Source organism: Myxine glutinosa, chromosome 7 (assembly GCF_964187855.1).
Source record: "Myxine glutinosa chromosome 7, kmMyxGlut1.1, whole genome shotgun sequence".
NCBI lineage: Eukaryota > Metazoa > Chordata > Myxini > Myxiniformes > Myxinidae > Myxine > Myxine glutinosa.
In genome coordinates, this window is record NC_136267.1 from 62,956,024 (window position 1) to 62,969,284 (window position 13,261).

Genomic DNA, 13,261 nt, shown 5'->3' on the forward strand with positions numbered 1-13,261 from the left:
AAGCACATTGGTGTGCAGCACACAGTGTGCCAGTCTCCACGACAAGTCAGCAGTTTTCTTCGGAATTAGCTTCTGATAAAAAGTATTCCAGTTAGGTTGGAGGGGGATTCTGAAGGCAAAAAGGCCTGCCACCTACTAACTCGAAAAGTTCCAAGAGTTTTCAAATAGCTTTGACGGGTTTGATAAAACTTTCCGAACCAAATGTCGACGAAACTACAAGTTTCATCATGGGCAAGTATTTCAAGACCAAACCGGAAATCATCACCAATGGAGTGAATCATCACCAATCGCCATCGACGGTTCTGGGAAGTTGTTTGTTACCTTTGCGATATACAGCAAGTACCTCACATAATAATTTTCATAGTAAACGGCTGGACTGCACCGTGACCTTGACTGCCAGTTCCGTGGCACTCGACCATCTGGCATTGTCAACCACTCAGTTGGCAACATTGTGTATACCATTTTGCACAAAGTAATCAATAAAGAACGACCTGTTCTTAGTCCCTTCAAAAGTGTATTATGGTATTTAAAAAAAAAAAAAAAAAAAGGTTAATTTAAGAACATGTGATTTTGATCAACCAAGAAAAGTCACCAAGCATTTAAAATACCATTGTAAAAGGGCAGAAGCAGGCACAAGTCCATGTATTGGAGGTCCATAATAAACAATCCATATTAATAATTTAAACTTTCAGCTTGGTGAAGAAAATCAAAGGCAGTGGACCACCAGACAAGGTGGATGGACCACAAAGGACCTGCCAAATTGAAGTAATGCTGAAGTCCATTGTTCTGCACATGATATTTACCAGACCTCAGCCATCCTTCAAGGGAACATTCAAAATCTCTGGATCCAGCCAATGCTTCCCATTCCCAAAAAAAGTTTACTAAGGTCTTCTGCATTTTCAGCAGGAAGGGTTCTGGAGGAGGCACGACCTTTATTCTGTGCCACAGCAGAGATGCTGCCAGATATTGAAAACCAAAATCCTTCCTTTATAGGACAGCAGAGTCGGTAGCACAAAGGTAGTAGTAGGCCATTAGGCTACTAAGTAGGCCATTCCATTTTGATAGCTTTTGCTCGAGGGTGTCGTCCAGACCATTCCAGATTTTTGCTGGCAGTGTTGCATCGAAGATGAAAACTCCAAGGTATGGTTCTTGAAACCTTTAAAATCCCAAGCCAGTTGCTTTGGTAGTGCCGGAAAGGAAACCAGGGATAGGCCGCACTGCTTTACACTTGTTCAAGTTGATTGAGGCTGAAGAGGCCGTATCATAATAGTTCAGACTATGTACCAATTTATGTATCTCATCAGTATGGCATGCTACCACACATATATCAGCATAGGTGGAGACTTTCACAGGATCTATCAGTCCAGTGTGATAGGCTACTACAGAGAGATTATATGCTACACAATATAATCAAAGGAGGCTCGCTCAACTGCCAAATAATATAGTATGCCTGATAAAGGACCATCCTGATGAATACCCCCAGCAAACCTTTACAAAGGGAAGTGAAAAAATTCCATTATATAGCAGTTTTATAAGGGAGAGAAAACCAGGACCTACACTAAAACTCTTTCTTCTTTAACGGCCACCACCATTATCCCACCTTTTTTGTGGGGGCGGCCGGGGGAAACTTGGTCCGAGTCTTCAAGAACCGGCTGGCCAGGCCTGAATTTCGACTGGTTATGGCAGGAATTTGGCCATTGTGCGGCGAAAGCTCACTTACTCTTCATGAAAGCTACGGTGGGATCTTTAACGTCTTCCGCCGAATGCTGGCAGACGGGATACCATTTAACATCCATCCGATGGACGGCACACACATTGATGAATCGCCCTGCCTGTGAAACACCGGCATAACAGTTTATAGCTGGGTTGTGATTCAAACCGAAGCTGGACCTCTAGGCCATCCTGTCAGCCTCCTAAAACACTCTAAAACCTTAAATAAATAAACATGACTGACCCGATCAAAAATGTCTTGACCTAACATTCAGCCAAGGTTTTCCTTCTTTCCTTTACACAAAATTAAAAAGGCGATTCCACAAATGACCTCATTTGGAGTAGAGGCTTCATCGTTGATCCCTAACCCAGCATTATTGATATATATTTAGGCAGCCTTCGTGTGGGATATTTGCAAGTTATTTCGTTCACAAGAAAAACAGTTCCAAATGCTCATACACTGGTGCTAGCAATAAATACGAGTTGGCGTTCCGCATAATGTGAAAGCTGATGGCAAATCGGCAATTCTTCAGGAATATTGACTTAATCCCACAATCAATATAAGGTCGATTGATTTATGGTTATTCCCACATCGCTGCGGGGTAAACCAGTCAGTGAATATTCACGAAACAGTCTTAATAGGACGGCTGATAAAGTTAGCTTACAACAATTTACAATACTAGGGCATGCCCGTACTATATATATATCTAAAATTATATCCCCCCCCCTCTATTTACATGAAATGGTTTGGTCCATTCGCAAAGCCAAAGCGAACGGCTTGCGAGTACGGTGACAATCCCCCCCCCCCCCCTCTATTTACATGAAATGGTTTGGTCCAAAGCGAACGGCTTGCGAGTACGGTGACAATCCCCCCCCCCCCTCTATTTACATGAAATGGTTTGGTCCAAAGCGAACGGCTTGCGGAGTTTGGTAAAGAAATCGCCATAGCTCGGTAACTACTTGTCCGATCAATATGAAACCTTGAAAAGGCACATCCTCGGGTCCCCAGCAATATACCTGGCAAGTTTAAAGTATATCGGACCCGTGGTTGTCGAGAAACAGCGGTCACAGACAAACGACAAACACACAGACAAACACACAGACATACAGAGATTACTGGAATTATAGATAGATGTGGCATCGATCGTGCAAATTGTAGCAAAAAGTGATCATTTCATAACATTTTCGGCTGTACTGAAAGAACAGTTTGTGCACCTTTGCACTCATTTCATTCTGGCAGGTGACATATGCACTAGCACCTCCAGAACAGAGGCTTAGACACAATTACAACTAGAACGGCACTCAGTAGAGAGCATACCTACACCTGGTTGGCCATATCACTCAATGGTGAAGAATCACTAAATAAATTACACTAGCTGGATCTGGATCCAGATCTTCACCACAATTGAATCGATTCTTCCTTGTCACACACACACAACCTGTCCAACAAGTTTCGTCCAAATTCATCCATAACTTTTTGAGATATCCTGCTACGTATCGTTTTTGGCCCCATCTCCCAATGGTGAAGAATACAACAACAACAACAACATGCATTTTAAGGCCATTTTCCTTGCTAGAGCGGGGGTTAGCCTTGCGGTCCCCATGACAATCTTCTCCATCTTGCCCTATTTTCTGCATCTCTCCTTGTTAACCCCCTTGCCCGCATTTCTTCTTCCACCATCTTTAGCCAAGTCTTTCTCGGTCTTCCCCGTCCTCAACTTCCTTCTACATTCATTTCCATCACTCTTCTCAACCAGTCACTTTCATCCTTCCTCAACAAATGACCAAACCATCTCAACCTGTTCCTCTTCACAGCATCAATCACAGGCTCTATTCCCATCATTTTTCGCAATTCATCATTTGTCTTCCTCTCTTTCAACGATGCTCTGCACATCCATCGAACCATTCGCATTTCCAGCCTTTCCAACCTTCACCAATGGCGAAGAATCACTTAAAAAATAAATAATTCTCATGTCCGAATACATATTCAGATCTTCACCAAAATCGAATCGTCCTTGTCAGACACCCAACCGGTCCACCAAGTTTCGTCCAAATCCGTCCACAACTTTTTGAGATATCCTATGTATCGTTTTTGGCCCGATCTCCCAATGGTGAAGCAACAACAACACAACATGCATTTTAAGGCCATTTTCCCTGCTAGAGCGGGGGTTAGCCTTGCGGTCCCCATGACAATCTTCTCCATCTTGCCCTATTTTCTGCATCTCTCCTTTTATACCCCCTTGCCCGCATTTCTTCTTCCACCATCTTTAGCCAAGTCTTTCTCGGTCTTCCCCGTCCTCTACTTCCTTCTACATTCATTTCCATCACTCTTCTCAACCAGTCACTTTCATCCTTCCTCAACACATGACCAACCCATCTCAACCTGTTCCTCTTCCCAGCATCAATCACAGGCTCTATTCCCATCATCTTTCGCAATTCATCATTTGTCTCCCTCTCAACGATACTCCGCACATCCATCGAACCATTCGCATTTCCACCCTTTCCAACCTTCGTTGCTGCTCTACGTTCATTACCCATGTCTCGCTCCCATAAAACATAACACTTCTCACACATGCAGCACACACCTTTCCCTTCAGCTTTAACGACACTCCCCTCCTCATCAGCATGCCACTCAGTTCCCGAAACTTCTTCCATGCACATCTCACTCTAGCAACCGTTGCCGAGTCTGATCCACCTTCTCCATTCAGCATGTCTCCGAAGTAGCAAAATGTTTTCACACCTTCCAGCTTCACGCCGTCTCCAAGATCCAACTCAACATTTCCTCCATCTGCAGCTCCTTCTGTGCACAACTTACATTTGAATGTAGCTGCCACACACACTGGTTAATGACCCTCTCAGACCACTACATTTTTGATGAACCCACTCAGCGCACATTGCACATTGAATGGAGTTCACTCCGACACCCTTCCTGCACACAGCACAGGGCCACTTCCCAGTTCTTTCCACCTCACCACATGCTTTACCACTTGCCATCACCTTCGTCTTTCCGATATTCACCTTCAGACCTTTTGTCTCCATACATTCCTTCCACTTGTTCATCTTTTCCTTCAGTCCATCCATACTTTCCACAATCAACACCAGATCATCTGCATACAACAACTCCCACGGTAAACCCTCCTTTACATTCTGAGCCAGCACCTCCATCACAGCTACAAATAGTAGTGGACTTAGTACCGACCCCTGATGCACTCCCACCTTCACCTCAAACTCACCACTGTTCCCGTCCTTCGTCCTTCCAGCTGTGCGCGCTCTTTTGTACATTGCCATCACTACTCTGATCAACCATTCCTCCACTCCTAACTTCCTCAATGCCCATGTCACTACTTCACGTGGAACCCTATCGAATGCTTTCTCCAGATCAACAAACCCAAGAAACAACTTCTTCCTCTTCTCCATGTACTTCTCCTGCAACTGCCTCACAATAAAAAGCACGTCTGTAGTTCCTCTTCCTGGCATAAATCGAAACTGCATTTCGTCGATCTTCACTTTCTTCCTTATCCTCCTCTCCAACACCCTTTCCAATACCTTCATTCCATGCTCCAATAACTTTATTGCTTGGTACGAGCCACACTCCAGAGGGTCACCTTTCCCCTTGTATAGAGGGACGAGGGTACTCAGTTCCCAATCCACTGGAATGCGGCCTTCTTTCACCACCAGATTACAGATTCCTGTCATTCTCTTCACACCCCAACTTCCTGCTGCCTTCAACATATCTCCCACAACTCCCGTCGGCCCTCCCGCTTTTCTACTCTTCATTGCTTTTATCGCTTCCTCAACTTGCTTCTCAGTTATCTTCTCTGCCGGTCCTAAAACTGGGTTACTCTCTATGTTGCCATCCCATTCATTCTCTGTATTCAACAGCATTTCCATATATCTTTTCCATCTTGCTTTAATTCCATCTGGGTCCACAACGATTTGTCCCACTTCATCCTTCAAGCAACTCACCCCCATCACATCACACCTCTCTTTCGCTATCTGCTTTGCAATCCTGAATACTGCTCTCTGACCCTCTTCCAAATCCAAGCGTTCTCCGAACATTTTCCGACATGCCTCCTGCGCCTTTGCTACCTCTTTCTTTGCAGCCTTCTTGGCTGCCTTATAACTTTCATGCTCTGCTGTTTCTGCTCCAGTACCCTTCGCCTTTTGCCACTCCTTGAACTTCTTCCTCTTCTCGTCAATCCTCTTTCCAACTTCATCATCCCACCACCATGTTTCCGAGTGCCTCGGTGGTCCTTTTGTCCATCCACATACCTCACCAACGGCTCCCAACAGACTAGCTTTCATTGACATCCAACCACTTTCAAGTTCAAACACATCATCCTCGACCATACTCAGCCTCTCTTTTAATGCCTCCCTTACTGTCACCTCTTTCAACCTCCACACCTTCATTCTCGGTTGGTACTTCACCCGCCGATCTCTCCTCGCACCTTTCACCCTTATGTCGCAGACAACCAGGTGGTGCTGTGAAACAGCCTCCTCCCCCAGGATTACCTTTGTGTCCCAGAGGAGTCCCCTATCTCGCCTACGCACCATCAGGTCGTCAACGGTTGTCGTCGACCCACCTGACGTGTATCTAACAAGCTTATTATCCTCTTTCTGGAACTGAGTATTACAAATAAACAAATCAGCTCCATCAGCAAACTCCAAAATCCTTTCACCTTCTCCATTTCTCACACCATATCCATAACACACATGAACTCCCTCAAAACCATCCATACTCCTTCCCACATGTCCATTTAGGTCTCCTCCTACCACAACAACTTCCTCATCTTTCACGTTTTCCATCAGCTTCTCTATCGCACACCAGAACTTGTCCTTTTCTTCATCGCTCCGACCAACCTGCGGAGCATATCCCGAGATGACGTTCACCAAGAGCTTTCCAATCATCATTTTCACCATCATCAACCTATCACTCACTCTAGTCACACTCACCACACTGTCTACAAACTCCTCAGAAAACAGGACACCAACACCATTCATGCCCTCCAGGCACCCTTGCCACAAAAACTTGTATTTCTGTCCCTGCCTACCCTTCACCATTCTCACACCACTTCCCTTCCATCTCTTCTCTTGCACACAACATATGTCCACTCTTCTTCTGACCAATACTTCCACCACTTCTCCTGATCTCCCTGTCATTGTCCCTACATTCCATGTCCCAAACCTCAGAAACCGATCTCCACTTCGGGCTGTACCCTGCCCATATGTAATTGTAATTGTCATGATTCTCTTTTTTGAGGCAATGTTTTTATGGCCGGATGGGAGGCCAACCCTCTTAGTCGTCTTTTACGACACGCAGGGACGTACCTATTCTAATCCAGGGTACACACTAGGAAACGTTTAAAACATGGACACTCTGGAGGGGGGGGGGGTGTGGGGGGGTAATCACGGCTGCGGGGGCCCCGTCAGCACCACGCCACGGCGGCCCGGTCAGCACCACACCACGTCGGCCCGGTCAGCACCACACCACGTCGGCCCGGTCAGCACCACACCACGTCGGCCCGGTCAGCACCACACCACGTCGGCCCGGTCAGCACCACACCACGTCAGCCCGGTCAGCACCACACCACGGCGGCCCGGTTAGCACCACACCACGTCGGCCCAGTCTTTGAGCTTGTCCAGATCCTTGTTGTGGGTAAACGTCTAGGAAGTGACGGTTTTACAGGTGCTTGGTCTCTTTGCTTCAGGTGAGCAAGCAGCAATCGCTGAGACTCAGCTTCCTGGTACGAGGTTCCAGTGCCAAGGAAGGTTTGTACAGAATTGAACGCTGAATCCGAAAAGGCAAGCTGAAATCCCAATGGTGAAGAATCACTTAAAATTTCTAGTCGCCGGATCTGAATCCGGATCTTCACCAAAATCTAATCATTTCGTCCTTGGGACATACACTACATCTCTGCCAAATTTCGTCAGAATCCGTCCACAACGTTTTGAGATATTTTGTTCACAAACAAACGGACAGACAGACAGGGGTGAAAACATAACCTCCATCCACCTTTGGTGGTGGAGGTAAAAATTAGTTTTGAAAAAGAGATCAGCCCATATCTTCAAATATACAAATTAATCCAGAAAATAAAGAATTAACACATGTTGTTCAAATACAGGACATCAGGTAATTTGATTTACCTGTTTAAGAGTGAACTTGTCGAAGGTAGAGAAAAGCACCACAGCATTTGGCATGGCATCCTCTGGCTGCTCCTCCTTTTTGTGAAGCATTTCCACAGGTTGACCCTGGACAAGGACAAACCTTGGCATTCAAATCCACCAGTAACCATAAACTGTTTTATCACCGAGAGAATGATCATAGCTACCCACATGGGCTATACATCCACATGAGAACATATTCTTCCCAGGATGCACCCCCAAACCCTCCCAAGTGTGAAGCAAAAGCCAAAAAAAAAAGAAGACAAACAAGGTGTTGGGCAATCAACAATGCTACTGTCCAAAAATATATAAATAAAGGGGGCCACAATGCAGATGCACTCCATATGGGAATAAAACATGACGATGTGGAGTGGTTTAGTATACTGCGGGTTGGGGAAAACGATACGTGAAAATAGCAGACTAGCAGGGTAGCGAGTGCAGGTGCAGGTGAGTGGGGCGGCACATGTGAGGGAAGGCGATGCACAATGGTGAAACAAAAGGAAGCTGACCCCTCCACTCACTCCCTTCGCAGCAACGCCGACTGGGCAGACAGAACGCTGGCCACCGCGACCCCGACCCCGACCTGTGCCATGTGCCGAACCCCGTGCACAGCGCCGGCTGTGGTGAACCACGCCCGACCCCTGCAAGGTGGCACCGCATGGCCAGTTTACTGGCGCAGCTTGCACACCACGCCAATACTGAACCGTCTTTCCCACGATTAAAGTGTCCCGCACATCAACAGCTGCACCGATTCTACAATTACATCAATGCTGGAACCGTATGCTAGTCAGAGAACATACAACCTGTTTTAAACAAGTTTTCCATTATTCTTGTGATAGAGACTTATGGGGCAACATTATCACGTACAGATGGCATTTAAAATACACCGCCTCCCATTCCACTGGCCAACCATGATGGAACGGTGTTTTTTTTCTCAGGGGTGGGTTAGTTTCCTGATATGCCACTTAAATAGAAGTGACATTTTATTTGCTACAATACGTTTGTTCTATTTTAAAGACAAAACCATTTTAGCTCCCCTCTTATGTCTTTACAACTGAAATTATGAACAACGTAAGGAGGCATTCATCAAGAGCCGGTTTACAGAGCAGGGGTTCTTGTTCATTTTTGGAATAGGAAATAATTTCGTTTGAATAGGAGGCAACTCCGATTGAGGTTGGTGTTCTGGGGCTGCCTCGGACTCCAGCAGGAGCAGGGCTCTGTTGGTGGGCATAGAGGAAGGGGGGGGGGGGGGCGGGTGGGGGTAGGAGGCAAAGCCCTCCTAATGATCCCACATTTAAATCAATTTGTAAGGTTAAAATATATATTTTAGGGCATGTATATTTGGCTTTAAATTTTGCTGATTTAGCAGATATTTGGCCAACTTGAGGTAAATAAAATGATCAAAACACTGGTTCTTTGGCATTCACACATGTAAATAAAAAATATGGCCTAATACGGTCAGAAATGACCATGATAATAACACTGATCACGGTAAACCAGTTCATTGAGTGTTGTTACAATCTGTAGTGGCAGGTTACCAAATTTTCCTGTCGGAATAAGTAGTCTTTGATTGCATTATTTTAGCACATTACAGAAGTAAATAAATAAACCAAATAATACTAATAATAACGATAATTAAAAAACTACCGGTTCACGGTTTTTAATAAGAACTCCAGAGGAAGGCTTATTGAACTGTAGTTCAGTGTATTCATGAAGTGAAGGTTTTTCAAAGCGTAATAGAGTTAGATTAAAGTGAAAGAAAAGTCAAATTTCAAGAACAACAAAAAAACATGAAACAAGTTTTAACAAAGATTCGTGTTTTTTTTTTCATTTAACTTTTACACTTACCGTCTCTACAGGAAACGTCACATGTTTTTACAGCTTACCACCAATCAACAAAGGCAAGAAATGGCTGTCCCCACTGAGGTTACTGGGAAATGAACAAAGTTACCTTTGCTCCTTGATGTTAAAATTTTGAATTGAAGTGATAATCCAGCAACGATCAGACAGCATTCCGATGTTGATTTTAGTTTCCCTGAAAAATGCAGGTGTGACACACTTGCATCCATTGTAATCACAAGATTCTCCCTATGTTAATGTGAGATCAATTTCCACCAGATGAGTGTCAAAAATAAATAAATCTTTTTTTTTACTATAACATTTCCTTCTGCATGTTTCTCTGGAAGAGGTGTTAAAGAAGGTTATGCCCATCGCCGAACGTTAACCGATGATTGCCTTTCACATAATCCGGCTTGTACTGCTCCTCTAATTACCACAACCTCCCCGTCGAATGCTCTTTCTACACGACAAATATTCTACTTTGGATCACGTGCCTTTTCTCGGCCTCCTGTGCCTTTTTATGTGTGCTGGCGTGTATAACAAATATGCCAAATGCCTTCTGCTGCGTATCAGCATGCGGCATGTGGCATCTGTGCTAATAAATCAGCATGGCGAATATTAATGTGCCAAAGTCAAAACAATGACACAAATTCAACTCAATATTTTGCTTACTTGTACAATTAGTCTCAAAAATGTCAAAATAGATGGTCTTTGGCATTTCGATGCATTGTTAATCTTGACTCGACTTTAGCGTGCTTCATGATGGGTTCTGGGATTCCCGTCGCTGACAAAGTCAGCGGAGTTTCAGGGAAATCTCACAGAATTATGTTTATCGTTATCATTTCTGTAAAGTAAAAGAAAAAAAATGCCGTTTTATGTTAAACTTTGAGCTTTGGTGCATGTTGAATGTCCTGCAACACCTAAAGTCAGTAAAGTTTATTACCATTTAGCAATCGATCACTTAGCTTCGCTGCAATAGAAAAATTCTTACAACTTGCCTATAGCTAGTAAACTTTGTAATATTGGAAATGAGTCCTTAAATAACCCTTTAAATAACTCACGACCTCCAATACTTCCTCAGGTAAGTACTAGGTAGTCAACACTGCCTCTTCCGAAGTCAAAGTGATGACCTTTGTGCAAAAAAAAAGCCCCAAAACAAATGCCGAGGACGAATTATCAGTTTTTCAAAACCGAAAACAAAATTGCAAACTGCATTGGCATAATTATATTGAAGCTTGGTGTTGGCTTCGCAGTTAGGGTGCTGGCTTGGGATCCTAGGATTCTGGGTTCGAATCCCAGTCGATCGCTGAATTAACGCCAGGGGGGTTGACTCAGCCTGTCATCCTTCCGAGGTCGGCAAATCGAGTACCATTTCTCACTGGTAATTCCCTGTGTGTTGCAAGAGGCAACTAACAGGGTTGGCAGCAGGAAGGGCATCTGGCCATAAAACATTGCTTCAAAAAGGGGACCACTGTGCCCAAAAAAGGCCATCCCCTGCTCTGCGGGAAAAATGGCCTCTAAAGGTGGTTCATTGGCATAATTATATTCTTTCGAAATCACATTCCCTGTCCTATAATTTCCTTTTTTGCATACGATGATGTGAAGTGAAAACAAAATGAAAAAAAAAAAAAATCAAATCTGCAAATTTGACTTTTGTTCCACTTTAACTGCCAGGAGGATTACAAAAACCAACAAATTAAAGAAACAAATGAGATAAAGATGTTAGCAAATGATTTAATTGCAAAACTTGCCCTATTATTTCCCATTATCTCAATGCTATACAGAACAAGCAAACCTGCAGTGCTCGAACACGCTGGCGCCCGGGGGGAAATCGCAGCTTGAAGATTGATGGTTTTCCAGTGGTGGCAGCCTGTTGTGATTCTGGTGACGTCGATTCCAAACTCGAGGGTGCCAACGATGGTGCTCTTTCACTTGGTGCATTTAGCGCAACAGCTACTTCAGATGATAACTTATTGCCTGTTGTTTCGAGTGCTACCTCCACCTTCCTGGGAATCTTGAGTTCAGCTGCTTCTCTCACCTGTTTTGGGCTCATCTGAGAGCCAGGAATTGCCTTACCGGCACCTCCGCATCCACCTCTCAGAGCTCTGCCTCGTGCGTGGTTATTTCCACGCCTGCCCCCGGTGGTAGAAAGAACATTGCGAGGTAAAGAAAGTGATCTCGAGAAATCCTGGACACGTCTTGAAGCATTCTTCCCAGGTGGACGAGTCAAGACCTGCTGTTTATTAAGAACAGAAGATACAACTGTAAATTCCAAGCCACCAAAGCCACCCTGAGTGATCTCGTGACCGTCAACTGATCTTGCTGATGCGGACAGGGGTGAAGATAATGACTTTGACAAACGACACCTAACTGACTGTTCTTTGCAATCCGTGCTCTCGCCTTGTATGAGCTCATCTTCCTGTTTACATGCCACAGGCCACAATTGCTCATCATGGTGAGAGCTCTCTTTTGCATCACTTGGTCTATCTTGAAGGTGCCTGGAGCAGTCAAAAATAAGGCCAGCAGGTCCTTGCAAGGTCATGTCTGTGGGAATTACAAAAGGAAATCAGGTGATCAGAGCTTGTTAAACATACAAAAAAGGTGAGAACATACTGCTTTACAGTGGACTCCTGAACGTTTCCAGAAGGTAAAACATGAGTATTTTTCATTTTATGATCACAAGCACAAGGAAATAAAACTTGTGCTGCTGAGCCGAGTAGTATAGATATTTAAAGGTAGTATGAACAAAATAATTATACAGGGTAGATATGTGATCACCTGAAACTGGCTGTCGCTGGCTTGCTTCCCTACCCAAAGCTGTGCCACGAGATGGCATAGGAACCCGTTTCTGTCTTTCCCGGTAAGAGGAGCGTGACTGACACAATGGGCAAATGTACTCCGGGGCATCAGATGGTGAACTTTTGTCACATTCTGGATGGACAGAGCTGGTGGAAGAAAATGTAACACTTCAGGAAGAAAATAAGTAAAGCTGTATAATGAAAACTTTATTATTCGAAAAGTGTGGTCGATATTTCCACTCGGTGGTGACGACCTGCCCCCCCCCCCCCCTCCCCGTTCCCCCCTCTTCCCTGTAGACGCCCAAAGGGGCAGATTTTTTTAATGCCGTGAACAAACATGGTACATCATGGGTGGTGAAGGTTGTGGTGAAGTTTCATCGGAATCGTTTGTGTAGTTTCAGGGAAGAAAGCAAATACCTATTTTGGGGGGTCAAACCTGGGTCCACTTTGACCCCCAGTAAACCCCCTTAGACCCCGATTTTTTTTTAATGCAGTGAACAAACTTTAGTCACAACGCAACAAATATCATTTGTACCAAGTTTGGTCACAATCCCTTCAGCCGTTTCGGAGAAGAAGTTGCAAGTGTTTACGGACGGACTGACGGACGGACTGACGGACGGAATGACGGACGGAATGACGACTTGCCATCGCGTAAGCTCCCCTGAACTTCTTTCCAGGTGAGCTAAAAATTAAGGAAGTTTGAAAAAGTGGAATTGGAAAGGGTGGAAGTGGCGTGGGGTCATAGGAGATGG

The 13,261-nt window shown here is 44.7% G+C and overlaps 1 protein-coding gene across 3 annotated transcripts in view; it reads right to left on the reverse strand.

Moving 5' to 3' along the window:
* The window catches only part of LOC137431293 (histone-lysine N-methyltransferase 2C), a 303,001-nt gene that overhangs the window by 194,344 nt on the left and 95,396 nt on the right, over nt 1–13,261 (reverse strand). For all 3 annotated transcript variants that reach the window (XM_078781817.1, XM_078781819.1, XM_078781818.1), the window contains exons 12-15: nt 12,490–12,656; nt 11,507–12,255; nt 8,394–8,513; nt 7,855–7,959 (exon numbers count right to left, since the gene is read on the reverse strand). In XM_078781817.1, the coding sequence (XP_078637943.1) occupies nt 7,855–7,959; nt 8,394–8,513; nt 11,507–12,255; nt 12,490–12,656 (1,141 nt within the window). The remainder of the gene's footprint in view (nt 1–7,854; nt 7,960–8,393; nt 8,514–11,506; nt 12,256–12,489; nt 12,657–13,261) is intronic.